This window comes from Eretmochelys imbricata, chromosome 6, assembly GCF_965152235.1.
Source record: "Eretmochelys imbricata isolate rEreImb1 chromosome 6, rEreImb1.hap1, whole genome shotgun sequence".
Lineage (NCBI taxonomy): Eukaryota > Metazoa > Chordata > Testudines > Cheloniidae > Eretmochelys > Eretmochelys imbricata.
In genome coordinates, this window is record NC_135577.1 from 9,141,939 (window position 1) to 9,156,575 (window position 14,637).

General features: G+C 48.0%; 1 protein-coding gene across 1 annotated transcript in view; it reads left to right on the forward strand.

The window, feature by feature from the left end:
* The first annotated feature begins 4,154 nt into the window (after window positions 1–4,154).
* The window catches only part of LOC144267008 (uncharacterized), a 28,157-nt gene continuing 17,674 nt past the window's right edge, over window positions 4,155–14,637 (forward strand). Inside the window, exons 1-3 of the mRNA XM_077820618.1 lie at window positions 4,155–4,263; window positions 8,818–10,129; window positions 12,922–13,048. Of these exons, the coding sequence (XP_077676744.1) occupies window positions 9,071–10,129; window positions 12,922–13,048 (1,186 nt within the window). The 5' untranslated portion in view covers window positions 4,155–4,263; window positions 8,818–9,070. The remainder of the gene's footprint in view (window positions 4,264–8,817; window positions 10,130–12,921; window positions 13,049–14,637) is intronic.

A 14,637-nucleotide genomic window follows, 5' to 3' on the forward strand; every position in this document is an offset into this window, starting at 1 on the left:
TCAGAGGTATAGAGGAGGCCAGCTGATGTGTAGCAAGGGGCTGGCTGGCTCAGGATGCAAATTGCAGGACATGATATGTACAACTGCCTAAATGACTACTAACTCCTACCAAAACAATATATTTTACAGTTCAAAAAACTAGGAAATTCAATGACAGAAAATGACATTAACACAGAGTTATGGTTGCTTGGTGGTATATCGGACCCTTGCAGAATGCTGAATTGAGCAAAACTCAAACTTCTGAAAACCAGGAAATGCAATTTGTGCTGATGCCATGCCCCAGGTGAACACCTGCCACTAATTATTGTAGTCCGAACCTTTGTACACCTATGCAATAAAGATTTAACAACTCAAGTTGTCTGTGAGAATATATGTTTTTATTTTATGGGGAGGGTTACTGTGCACGCAGTAGAATAGTCATCAGACAGCCCTGCCCTCTTTTAGCAATGCCTCAATATACCATGTTAACAGGTATACCTTTTTACTTGGCCAAACCCACAATTGCTGAAATGTAAAAGCTCCTTTTACAGCTCATTCACAGGATTCCATCTGACGTTATTAAAGGACAAAAAGGAAAAAACAAAGTTGCCCAACTGAAAAAGGGCAGAATTAAGATTGTACGGGCAACCTTAACTTTTCATTTCCTGGTTTTCAGAAGTCTGAATTTTGCTCAACTCAGCATTCTGAAAGGGCAAACAACCAAACTAGCTTAACTCAGCCTGAATGTAGTTCTTTTGCCATTGAAATCTTGATTACACTTGTTGAAGAGATATCTTTGGTGTGTGACATTGTTCGTGTCGGTTAAAAGTGCTTTTGGAGTGCTTGTAGGATTTTACGTGGGTCAACCTGGTCTGCTGCTGACATAATCCGGATGCTGTTGGAGCATGCGGCAGCCCTTGATCATTACAGCTAATAGTGTGGCTGCTTTTTATTTTTTCCTTTTTATCCAGCCCCTTTGTAATTTTGTAGTTTTCCTGTTGTGATCTAAAGAATGTCCAGTGGCTGAACACATCTCCTTTTGTGTCTGCTTGTTCAGGGAAAGGGATTTGACATGTCACCAGGATTTTTGTTAGGCTTGGGAGGATGAGATTTTTAATTGGTAAATGTCAGTAAACGTCAATTTCTCCCAACGCACACAAACCAATGAAAAATTATTGCCACTGGTTATAACTGAAATTTACAGATAGGCAAAATAAGAAAAATGCTGCTGGAGAACCCCTCAGAATTCAATTTAAGGATATTTACTTTGTATATTTTGACCAGTCCTATTCAACATATTTATAAATGATCTGGGAAAAAGAGTAAACAGTGAGGTGGCAAAATTTGCAAATGATACGAAATTACTAAAGATAGTTAAGACCCAGGCAGACTGCAAAGAGCTACAAAAGGATCTCTCAAAACTGGATGACTGGGCAACAAAATGGCAGATGAAATTTAATGTCGATAAATGCAAAGAAATGCACACTGGAAAGCATAATCCCAACTATACATATAACATGGTGGTGTCTAAATTAGCTGGTACCACTCAAGAAAGAGATCTTGGAGTCATTGTGGATAGTTCTCTGAAAACATCCACTCAATGTGCAGCAGCAGTCAAAAAAGCAAACAGAATGTTAGGAATAATTAAGAAAGGGACAGATAATAGGAGAGAAAATATCATGTTGCCTCTATATAAATCCATTGTACACCCACATCTTGAATACTGTGTGCAGACGTGGTCGCCCCATATCAGAAAAGATATATTGGAATTGGAAAAGGTTCAGAAAAGGGCAAGAAAAATGATTAGGGGTATGGAACAGCTTCCGTATGAGGAGAGATTATTAAGACTGGGACTTTTCAGCTTGGAAAAGAGACAGTTAAATGGAGATATGACTGAGGTCTATAAAATCTTGACTGGTGTAGAGAAAGGAGATAAGTGTTGTTTACTACTTCTCATAACACAAGAACTGGGGTCACCAAATGAAATTAATAGGCAGCAGGTTTAAAACAAATAAAAGGAAGTATTTCTTCACACAACGCACAGTCAACCTGTGGAACTCCTTGCCAGAGGATGTTGTGAAGGCCAAGACTATAACAGGGTTCAAAAAAGACCTGGATAAGTTCATGGAGGATAGGTCCATCAATGGCTATTAGCCAAGATGGGCAGGAATGCTGTCCCTATCCTCTGTTTGACAGAAGCTGGGAATGAGTGACAGGGGATGGATCACTTGATAATTACCCATTCTGTTCATTCCCTCTGGGGCACCTGGCACTGGCCACTGTCAGAAGACAGGATACTGGGCTAGATGGACCTTTGATCTGACCCAGTAGGGCCATTCTTATGTAACACAGACAATTTGTGTTTTAATGGTTATAAAACTTAATTTTTTGCATTTCAGCATCTGCCATTAAATAAGTATTGTCTGAAACACATGCAATTTCCTGCAATAGCAAAAATGTAAATTGATAAAAATAGAAAAAAAAAGTTTAAAACCCACACATTTGTGCAATTGTGGAAACGTAAATGGACAAAAATCTAAAAAGCTTTAAAATAAACATAGATATTACCCAGTGAAGTTAGAAAAAAGAAAATTCAGTCCTGACAAGTCTAATTATTGTTTCCTCTTTGAGTTTTGTTTTTCTGCAATATTCTTAGTTTTGAATCTCAGGTACCTGCAGGAGCAGACTAACTCCTGACACCATGCTCAGTGTTCTAGCATAAGAGAAAGAGCCAAGGTAGTGCGACAGTCTGGTTTTATTCCTTCCGCCACATCTACAGTCCTCTCTCATCAAGCAACTACTGACCGTAGAGTTCTCTGCATTCCTAAGCATTACCCTATATGAGGATCCTATCATACAATTGTAATGGCCTCCTGTGCTGGGGAGAGACCCCGCTAATGTGCTGGCAGTAGGGCAGAGCCAGCCTACGGGGGCAGAAACCCTATCAATGTCTGCGTGGAGGAGGGGGCATGAGGGCAGATCACTTAGCCCCCAGTAGCTCCCCTCTGCGATGGTGGAGAGACCCCATCAATGTGAGGAGAGCTCCAGAGCCAGCGACAGCCACTGAGCCATGGTGCTGGGGAGCCAGGGATCTGAACTGGGCACCTGGTGCTGCCCTGGGTCTGCAATCAGCCATTGGCGGAGGGATGGGGTGGCAGAGGCAGCCCCTGCACTCATGGGGCCCTGACCCCCTCCCCCAACCTAGTCTGTGCTAGTCCCTGAGGATGGGATGACTCAGTCGCAGCACAGTCCAGCTGCTATTAATTGTGGGGATGGTTTTATTCCCAACCACAGTGGCTGGGAGCAGTTGGCATCACTCCAGCCTTTAGCCCTCAGGGAGACCTGGTCGCAACTCATCTGCCAGTTTAGAGCTGGCTATTCACCCTGGGGGGTGAGTGGAGGTGCCTCCTGGTCATATACTGCCAACACAAACACAAACGCTGGAGTCAGTGCAACGGTGCACTGGGCTGCCCCCAGGCCTGCCCCAGCATCCCAGAGTGTCTGTATCTTAGCCCAGGCCTAAACAGCCCCCACATCCCACCCCAGAATCAGCTGCAGCTCTGCACCATACAAGGCATTCCTGTATAAACAGCTGCCATGCCCCACCCCAGAGATGGCTGCAACTCAACAGTGGACAAAAGATCCCCGGTTAAACAGCCCCTGCAGCCCACCCTGGAGGCAGCTGCATCTCATTATGGGATGAGGGACCCTGTGCAAACATCCCTAACGCCCCACCCCAGAATCAGCTGCATCTCAATGCCCGACAAGGGATCCCTGGCTAAAGGGCCCCCAGCACCCCAGAATAAGCTGTGTCACAAAACTGGGCAAGGGATCCTTGTATAAACAGACCCCACCCTCCATCCCAGAGCTAGCAACATCTCAGCTTTGGCTGAAGGACCCCCGTATAAACAGCCCCTGCACCCCCCCAGGGGTATCTTTACCTTAGGATGGACTGAAAGAACCTGTGTAAAGAGCCACCAGAGACAGCTGCACCTCAGCTCCCGGCACACCCTCCATGCTGACCCCACCCCATAAAAGCTGAGCAAGGGACGCCTCTGGGCAGCAGGTCCTGGAAGCAAGCTGGGGGGTGAGCGAGCGAGTGGGGGAGGAGCAGCACCACCCTGCAGTTGCATGGTGGGAAAAAGTCTCCTCCCCCCACCTCCACCCTCCGCATCCGGTCCAATAACTTCGGGCTGAGCTGGAGCGTAGCCTGGGGAAAGAGACGGACTGACAGACACCCCCCAGCCCTAGGGGCGCGGTTCCCAGCGTGACTCCCCAGCCCAGGTAACCACGGGCCCCCTAGTCCCAGCCTGGGCGGGTCTCCCACCCGCTCTCAGCCTGTGGTTCTGGCTCTGCCTTTGTCTGGGAGCTGAAAGCGACCTCTGCTCCCAGCCCCCCGCGGCAGCGCTCCGGCAGGGCAGGGAGGCAGCCCGGGGGGTCCCGGCCGGGGCGGGTGAATGCGGGCGGGGCAGGGGGGGCGCGCAGGCAGGCAGGGAGAGGGACGGGTGGAGGCTGGGAGCAGCGCTGGCGGCCGGACGAAGCAGAGGCGTTCACAGGGGGCTCCGGGGGGGGGGGATCTGGTTTGTGGAAATAAAGCCAATAGGACTTTGAGGGGGAAATGGGGGCCCAAAATAGTCCTGGTGGCACAGGGCCGGTAGGAGAGCCCCCACCCGTGAGAAAGAGACCGGGCGCCTGTGACTGAGAGAGAGTGAGTGTGTGTGAGAGAGAGAGACAGGGAGAGAGAGTGAGTGTGTGAGTGTGTGTGAGAGAGAGAGACAGGGAGAGAGAGTGAGTGTGTGTGAGAGAGAGAGCGTGTGTGTGCCATGTGACAGCCAGAGAGCATATGTCCTTGTGTGATGGGCAGAATGTGTGTGTACACACGTAACAGGGAGAGAACGTGTGTGTGTGTGTGTCAAGGGCAGAGGGTTTGTGTGTGTGTGTGTGTGACTGGTAGAGAGCATGTGTGTGCATGTGACAGGGAGTTGCCTGTGTGCGTGTCAGGCAGTGTGTGGCCGTGTGATGCGCAGAGAGCATATGTGTGCTCATGGGATCAGGAGAGAGAGCACGTGTGTGTGTGCACACCAGGCGACTTGTGTGTGTTTGTGCAATGGGCAGAAGAGCACGTGTGCATCGCCTACGACAGGGAGAGAACATGTGCCAGGCAATGTGTGTGTTAGAGAGACAGCCAGCCAGCAGAGACCGTATGTGTTCCATTAATTTATTGGACTATATGGACGTAAAGACTCACAGATGTCCAATAGTAAACATTTTAAAACAAAGTTCAGGGTTTTGGTAGTAATAGTATTTAGTACCCTGGCAAATACCCCATTAAACATTCTTTTAATCCTTTAATAAAGATACAAAAAAGGAAGGGACAATATAGTTAAAGGTTTGACATGTAAAGTACCAAATAAGGCTTTTATTTTAACACTGTTTTTTCTTTTTTTTAAAAGAAGCAGGAGGGAGTTTCTAAAAAGGAATGTTCCCTCCCCCATCATTTGACAGATATCTAGATGGTATTAAAGATAGTAATAACTGTCAAAAAGTTAAGAGAAATGGGCTGTAGTTATTGTTAATGAAGTTTGATTTTTTTATTAAAGGCAAAAGCAAGACATGCACACATCAGGGGACAGAAAAGGACAGCAGAGATAGAACGTGCAGTTTCTATCTTTGTCATTGTTGACTTTGACTTGCAGTTTCACTGTTGGAAAAAAACACATGTTGCAAGTCACACTAAGACTTGGCAAACTTGTACCAGTATTGAGCTGTTTAGGGCATTGCTTTTAGCTGCCTCTTTGGTCAGAAGTTTACAGCCATATTGCAAAATATACGGCCTTGGCTGACTAAGCCAGACTCTTATTAAACAGAAGGCAAAAGAAGAGGGATAGGAAAGAAGAAATAAGATGGGGAGGGAAAACAACACCTAGGGGTGGGGGGACAAAGTCTTACATCCCAGAGGAAGTGATCATCTGAGTCCCTTTTTTTGCCTGAGTCTGGTCAGAAAAATCTCTTAGGATCAGGATGACAAAGGCCCAACAGTGTCATGGAGGAGCCTGGTCATCCAGGAGACAATACGGTCAGGCAGTCATGATAAAGCTTGATCCTTCCTGATCTTCTCTCTTGCAGTCTGCCTGAATCCCCCTTTGCCAATTTTCCTCCAAAAATCTCTCTCCTTTTTTTAAAAGGACCTTATTGCAGTATATGCACACCCAATCCCCCTTTTGGGTCAGATCTTGGGTGAGGGGGCACTGCAGTTACAGTGCACCAGACTGTCCTCATGCTTAAGACAGCACGGCTGACAGGTTAGAGTCAATATGGCTGCCCTTAGGTGCAAGGCTGTACAGCCTAACTGCCAGAGTCAGGGGCCACTCGGGAGGGGAGGTTGACAGCTGGGGTAAGAGGCCCAGGCCCTCCCTGCTCCGCCAGGTCCTGGCCAGGGTCCTGTCAGCAATGAGTGGACAACACCTAGTCAGCAGAGATCCTACTGCAACACGCTGACCTTCCTCAGGTGGGAGATACCATTCACTCCAGCCCCCTGGGCCACTTTCTACTGTGTCTTCTGAAACCGGGATCTGTATGTCTCAGGGTCTCCAGGCTCCTGGCATGGGTCACTCCCTGGGATTCTGACTCCAGTCAGCCCACCATCAACAACAGGTCTCTGATCTGGTCCTCAGGATCCCACAGTTAGGTGCTGAAGCAGGTTCTGGACTGGAGCCTCCACCAAGCATCCATGCCTCTCAGCAGTCAGCCTAGAATGAGCTGGGCTGCTCCCTTTTATACTAAAGTGGCAGTCAGAGCATGCCTAGAAAGGTCTGAGGGGTGGGATTTCCTTTGCCCACAGTTTGGGATTAACCCTTTCTTGCCTAGTGCAGGGTATGCACACCTTGTCACACTCCCCGAAAGGGGAGTGGTGGATGGAATAGCCCATCCCCTCATTATTTTGTCCACCAATAGGCCCAATATCTGACACACCGATTTTGGTTCATTGACTTCTGGTCCCAGGCATGCCTGTAACACAGATTTGAATTATATCAGTAGGCCTTTTGGTTTAGATTAATTCAGGCTTTCTGTCCCCCTTTTGCACCTTTTCCCACCATCATATATTGTTAGAGGTTATAGTAACATGTTTGTAAAACTTTTGTTTACTCTTTCACAGTTAGGCTCACAATAATTGCAAGGCCCCAATTGTTCCAACAGTGTGTGTGTTTGAGACAGGGTGATCAGATGTCCCAATTTTATAGGGACAGTGCCAATATTTGGGTCTTTGTCTTTTATATGGGCCCCTGTTACCCCCCCCCCCCCCGGCCCTTTGTCCCAATTTTTCACAATTGCTATCTGGTCACCCTAGTGCCAGATGGGCAGAGTGTGTGTGTGTGTGAGAGAGAGAGAAATGGGAAGAGAGCATGTGACTACAAAGACAATATTTTAGTGGGGAGAGGGTCTGTGAGGCGCAGGAGCATGTGTGGAGGACATGCCAGAGAGGTGAAGGCAAAGAACACGTGGGGGTGACACTAAAACAAGGTGCACATGAGAAGCGTGTTTGGGTGAGGGGTGGCCACGTGGGTGAGGGAACGTGTGTGTGTCAGAAGGGATACAGTGAGAGGCGGGCTCATATGTGAGGAGGCAAAGGCTCATGAGGGGATGTGCGTGAGTACAGTAGGGAAGTGGGGGAGGGAGGCATGGATGCTGGGATCCCGTTCTCCTCACCTGCGGGTTCAGATCTGTTGAATGCTGTTAGAGCCGGTGCATACCCCTCCGCTGGGTCCTTGTACCCAGGAGGGGTTGTTGACATTCCCACCAGCCAGTTTCCCCATGGAGATACACCCTAATAACCTAGACATAACCCCATGGAGGAGCCTGTCTGTGCTGGGTGGGGCAGGGAGCTGAGGGAATGGGAGGTGGATGGGGAGGTTAGACAGGGGCCTGTCTGTGCCAGATCAGGGCAGAGAGCAGGGGGTATGAGTGGGGGAGACAGGCACGGGTCTTTCAGTTATGACTTTTTCTCTGGAAGCTCTGCATATGTGGTATGAACCATGCAAATTCTGCCAGTATTGGGAACTTTCACTCACTCCCCTTGTTCACAGATAAGTGAGGAGGAAATATGCTCCCTGTTAACATAGTGTGTGAGCATCCCACAGGCCTTCATGTATTTATCCTCACATACGCTTGTGAACCAGGCCAGTCCGACTGTCCCCAAGATACAGGTGGGGAAATTGAGGCACAGAGAGACCAAGGTCTGGTCTACCCTGCAAAGCTTTACTAGCACAGCTTGGGAGGGGGATGGAGGGTGCGATACTATTACCGACAGAGCTATACCAGTAAATGCCCTAGTGTAGATGCAGTTACACTGGTAGAGTTTAGACCACACACCAAACCAGCATAAGCTATATCAGTGTAAGCACTTTTATACCAACTTTACTGCATCCCCACGACAGGGTATTGGCGGTGTAGCTATACTGATGTAATCATACCACAAACCCTACCTCATGTAGACGAAGCTAGAGTGGCTGTCCCAGGGTCCGAGTCTGACAGAGCAGGGAACTGAACTCGGCTTTCCCAGGTCCCTGGCTCGTGCCCCTCATTGCCCTATCCCCCCTCTGGAACGATTCTCTAACAAGGAGAGGTGGTCACTAGCTGGCTGTAAGAAAACACAGCTTTTCTGGCAGGAAAGGCTGCATCCACACTAGGAGAACAGGAGTGTTAGCAAACATGAGGCACAATCCCAGGGACAACTCAGACATTGTTTTTACCAGGAGTTAGCAGACTGAGCTAAGCGCTCAAATCCCTCGGCACTATGGAATTGCCCCCTCACTGTCTGTGTTTCCCTTGCCCTCTCAGGAGCTGCGGGAGAAGCCCCTCTTTCCAGACAGCAGCATTGCCGGCTCCAGGAGGTCGCTCTAGTTTTGCAAGACAGTTTGTGCTTCTGGGCCCTTGCACCTGATCCCCCATCCGGATCACCTGGTGTCAAAAATGGGACACTGGGGTAGGAAGCCGGAGGCTGGATGCTTCCTGCCAGGGGCATGAATGAGCCAGAAAGGCCTGGGGTCTGGGCTCATCCCCTGCTGGGATAAGGACACCCCAGGGAGCAGCCATGGCTGCAGGGCAGGGGGCAGAGGGGGCCCTGGACCTGCAGTTTGAGATCCAGGTGGAGCAGTCGGTGTGCCCCGCTGGGCTGACGGAGCAGCAGGCCTCAGCTGGGCCCGAACCAGATGCGGGATTGGAGCGGGCGGGCGGGCTGCCTATTGTGGTGCAGTCCGGCACCATTGGGGAGCTGCTGAGATGGGTAGCACCGCAACAGGCCCGGTATGCGTCGCAGAAGGAGATGCTGCAGCACTGGGAGGACGTCTGGCAGGAGGTGCTGCAGGCCCTGCGCATCCTTCCGGAGGTGGGGCCGGCTCCGGCCTGCATCCTCGGGCACGGAGAGCCAGAACTGCCGCCCCCTCCCAGAGTTGTGCCAGCACCGACTTGTGCACGTGGGTGTGAAAACCCCACCTCCCAGGGGGGCAGAGAGTCACCCAGGGGTCTGGAGCAGGCTGGGATCGAGCCGAAGGAGGAGACGGCACCGTGCCGAGAGGAGCAGCTGTCAGCCCCGCAGACCCCTGCCGAGGTTAATCCAACTCCAGCACCTACATGGGGAACCCTGCAGCTGCCACAGCTGGCGCCAGAGGACGATATCGAGGCCTATCTGGCCACCTTTGAGCAGGTGGCTGATGCCTGCCAGTGGCCGAGAGGGGAGTGGACAACCCGACTGGAGCCGTACCTCACCGGGAAAGCCCAGCTGGCCTTTGGTAGCCTAGACATCACAGAGACCAGTGACTATGGGAAGGTGAAGGCGACCATCCTGCGTCGCTATGGCATCAGCCCAGAGACACAGCGCAGGCGCTTCAGGCAATTCCGTTACCAGGAGCCCGAGGGGCCCCAGGAGGTTTACAGCCACCTCCGGGAGCTCTGCCATCGCTGGCTGGAGCCGCAGAGCCGCACCAAGGAGCAGATCCTGGAGCTGCTGATCCTGGAGCAGTTCCTGACCATCCTGCCGGAGGAAATGCAGAGCTGGATCTGGGAAAGTGGTCCCGAGACCGGCGCCCAAGCAGTGGCCCTGGCAGAGGGGTTCCAGGTGGGGCAGCCAGAGATCGAATGGCCGGGGCTACAGGTGAGAGTTTAACTCCAGTTATCTCAGTGAGGGACCAGGGTGGGAAGGGGAGATAAACCGTGGAAGCCACAGGGGAGCCAGGGTTCCTGTATTTGTCCCTGTAAAGTCTTTGTCCAACATGTTCAAGAGTGTTCATGTCCAATATGTTCATGGAGAGTGGGTGCTTCAGAATTTGGGTGCCCAACATGAGTCAACCGCCCCAGCTACAGTTGTGTTATCTTTAGCACATCGCCCCTGGAAACCAGGCCCCACCCGTCTCCCAGCTGGACAACTAAAAACTGTCATGCCCCAAGTTAGTGGCCACTCATGGACATCTGAGTGCTTGGAGACTCATGTGGACCTGACAACTTTAGAAGCGTCAAGGGGAGAGACCTTGGCTAGCAAGAGCTACCAGTGCTGCTAGTCAGGGAATTCTGAAGGAGTGAATTCCCCACACATGGGGCATCTTAACACAGGTGTGTCTGAGATGCCCTGAGGGAGAGTTGGAGACGGTCTGCTCTCATTTAAAGTCTCCCTTATAATAGTGATATTTCAGGGTGTTCTCCTGCAGTATCGTGACTGGTTTGAGTTAAACCCCACCCGGTGTTGATTTTCTATGAAAGTTTGTGATTCACTCTGTAAGGGCGGCTATCTTGTAGTGAAGGTGCTCTTCAAAATTATGGGCCTCATGGAAACAAGCCAGCCTGCTCTTTAAATTCACTGTGTAAGGGTGGCTGTCTCCCAGAGAATGTGCCCTCCAAACTGGAGCGCCTCAAGCTAACATGCAAGTCACCTCCTCACCAGAGTTACTTTGTAGAGCACAGAAAACAACATGGTAATTTGATGTGGCTATGGACACCATCTCCCCACACTAAGATTCATAAATTCCAAGACCAGAAGGGACTATTGTGATCATCTAGTCTGACCTCCTGTCTAACAGGCCAGAGAACGTCCCTGAAATAATTCCTAGAGCAGAACTTGTAGGAAAAACATCCAGTCTTGATTTAAAATTTGTCAGTGATGGAGAATCCACTCCTCACGCTTGGTAAATTATTCCAATGGTTAATTACCCTCACTATTAAAAATTTGCACTGTATTTCCAATCTGAATTAGTCTAGCTTCAACTTCCAGCCATTGGATCATGTTAGACCTTTCTCTGCTAGACTGAAAAGTCCATTATTAAATATTTCTTCCTTATGTCAATACTTATAGACTGTGGTCAAGTCACCTCTTCTTTTTGTTAAGCTAAGTAGATTGAGCTCCTTAAATCTATCACTATAAGGAACGTTTTTTTTATCCTTTAATCATGTTCACGGATCTTCTCTGAACCCTCTCCAAACATCCTTCATGATCTGTGGGCACCAGAACTGAACAGAGTATTGCAGCAATGGTCGCACCAGTGCCAAATACAGAGGTAAAATAACCTCTCTACTCCTACTCGAGATTCCCGTTTATGCATCTCAGGATCACATTAGCTCTTTTGGCCACAGCGTGACACTTGGAGCTCGTGTTCAGCTGAATACCCATCACGACTCCAAAATCTTTCTCAGTCACTGCTTCTGAGGATACAGTCCCCACTCCTATAAATATGGCCTCCATTTTTTGTTCCTAGTTGTATATATTTACATTTATCTGTATTAAAATGCATATTGTTGGCCTGAACCCAGTTTACCAAGTGATCTAGATTGCTCTGTATCAGTGACCTGTCCTCTTCATCATTTACCGCTCCCCCAATTTTTGCGTCATCTGCAAATTTTATTAGTGATGATTTTTTGTTTTCTTCCAGGTCATTGGTAAAAATGTTAAATAACGTAGGGCCAGGAACCGATCCTTGAGGGCCCCACTGAAAACACGCCCGCTTGATCATGATTCTCCATTTACAGTTACATTTTGAGACCTAGCAGTTAGACAGTTTTTAATTCATTTAATGTATGCCATGTAAATTTTATACCATTCTAGTTCTTTAATCAAAATGTTGTGTGGTACCAAGTCAAATGCCTTACAAAAGTCTAAGTATATTATGTCAACACTATTACCTTTGTCATCCAAACCTGAACTCTCATAAAACAAAAAACAAGATAATTTGACCGGACCTATTTTCCATAAACCCATGTTGATTGGCATGAATTACATTATCCTGTTTTAATTATTTATTATCCTATATCAGCCCCTCTATTATCTTGCCCAGGACTGATGTCAGGCTGACATGCCTGTAATTATTCAGGTCATCCCATTTACCTGTTCTATAAATTGGCACATTAGCTGTCTTCCAGTCTTCTGGAACTTATGGAATATCAACACTAACGGTCCAGCGAGCTCCTCAGCCACTTCTTTTAAAACTCTTGGATGCAAATTATCTGGGCCTGCTGATTTACAAATGTCTTACAAATAGCTTCTGTTTAACATCCTCCAGGGATACTAATGGAAAGAGTGTTATCGTATGATGAGACTAAATCATCTGTTTTTCTTTTCCCAATAAAGCACAGAAATATTGAACACTTCTGCCTTTTCTACATTATTATTGATAATTCTACCATTTCCATCTAGTAATGGACTAGTACTATTGTCAGGATTCAAACCCCACCATGCACACCCAAATTCTGTGGGTCCTGTTTCCTCGGCACTTGGCCCTGACCTGCTTTTGTGCTTGATCCCCTGATTTCAGGGATTGGCCCTGGAAAAGCTGGCGCTAAGTGGGATGCAGGAGGATGGCAGAGGTTGGGAGGGAAGGGCTAGTGTCTGGCACAAGCATTAGTGAGCAAGGGGTAGCCTTGGAGTGGCCTGTGCTAAGGTGGATGATTTTGTGGTTGCAGGAGCCAGTACAGTTTGAGGATGTGGCTGTGAGTCTGAGTGAGGCAGAGTGGTTGTTGCTGGATGAGGAGAAGCAGCAGCTCTACAGGGACATCATGTACGAGAATTACCAGAGCATCCGCTCGCTGGGTGAGTTGCATTATTATCCAAACTTCCTGCCCACTGTGGAAGCTCTGGGCAGAGCTGTCCAGAAAATCATAAATCTTTTCCACTGAATTTTATTTTTTAAAGAAACTGAAAATATTAAAAAAAAAAATTCTTTTTGCAAAAGTATTCCAAATTGTCCAACAAAACCCAAACTGAAAATCTAAATCTTTGCCTTTTCTTTTGCCTCCTCCTCGCTCTGCTTTTTCCCATCCTCTCCTCTCTTCTCCTGCTCCCGCTTTCCCCCATTTACTATTTTGCTACTGGGAAAAAAGGAAAAACCGGAGAGAAACAAACTGGAAACTTCTTTTGTTGAAAAATAGTCTGTTTTTTATCCAAAGATGTTGCGGAACAAAAAATTTTGACCACCTCTGGGCTGGCTTTGAGCAGAGCTGGACAGAAAATGGCAATTTTTTTCAATAGAAAATTTCAGTGGAAACTAATATTTGTTCTAGTTTTTGTTGAAGTTTTCAGTGGAAAATTTATACTTTTCAATGTAACCCCAACACTTTTGGTTCAAAAACTGCCAAAAAAAATTAAAAATCAATAGAATTTAAAAAATAGCCAAAATCTGGGTTTTGGCTGAAAATTTTAAATTTGGGGGACTTTGATGTTTAAAAAAAAAAAAAAAAATTAAACAATTGACTAAAGCACACACTCTCTGCTAAAATTTTTGTTCCATCAAACCCCCAATTTTCTGTCACAGAAAGAGTCTGGATAGTTTTTGAGCAACTCTCACTCTGAAGTCTCTGCTACCCCCAAACCTGGCAGGCTGCAGGGAGCTTCATGATCAACTAGAATTTTTTTACCTGTGAGAAATTTCTGACTTTTGTTCAAATTTCAGAAACATGAAATTAGAAATTTCCCATGGAACCAAAATGTTTGGAAAATTCTGTTTATGAAAGAACTGAAATGGAATTTTATAAACATTTCTGGCTGGAAATAGGATTTTTATTTTTAATTTTCACAAAACCTTTTCACTAAATATTTTTGTCACTGAAAACTCTCAAATATGTGTGGGTTTCTTTTTTTTTTTTTTTTTTTCCTCAACAAAAACCTGAAAGTTCTAAACACCGCGCGCCCCCCCACCCCTTAAAAAATTTCACAGTGGGGAAAGAAAAATAATTTCCTGAGCCAGAGGTGCCAACTTTCTGATTTTCCTGGGGGTGCTTGACCCCCACTCTGCCTCAGGCCCTGCCCCCACTCCACTTTTTCCACCAAGGCCCCACCTCTTTCACCCACTCCCCCAAGTGCACCCCACTCCTTCTCCTCCTCCATCCAGGGCCTCCTGCCTCCAGCTTCTCCCAGCAAATAACCCAGCGGGTTTCAGCTACAGGGGGAGCAGCTCTTGCAGTTGCTGCTGTGCTGGTGAAATTCACCCCTCGGGAAGCATGACCCTCTTCCAGGTGCTGGTGGCAGCTCGGAGGGCCAGGGTCAGTTCTCCAGTGGGGTGGTTCAGAAGTTACTGGCTGGGACACCCACCAAAATTCCAGCTTGGCCCAGGTGCTTTGCCAGGCAAAACTGCCCCAGGCCCGGCGTGTGGGGCTTGGAGACGCAGAGAGCTTTGTGCCTGG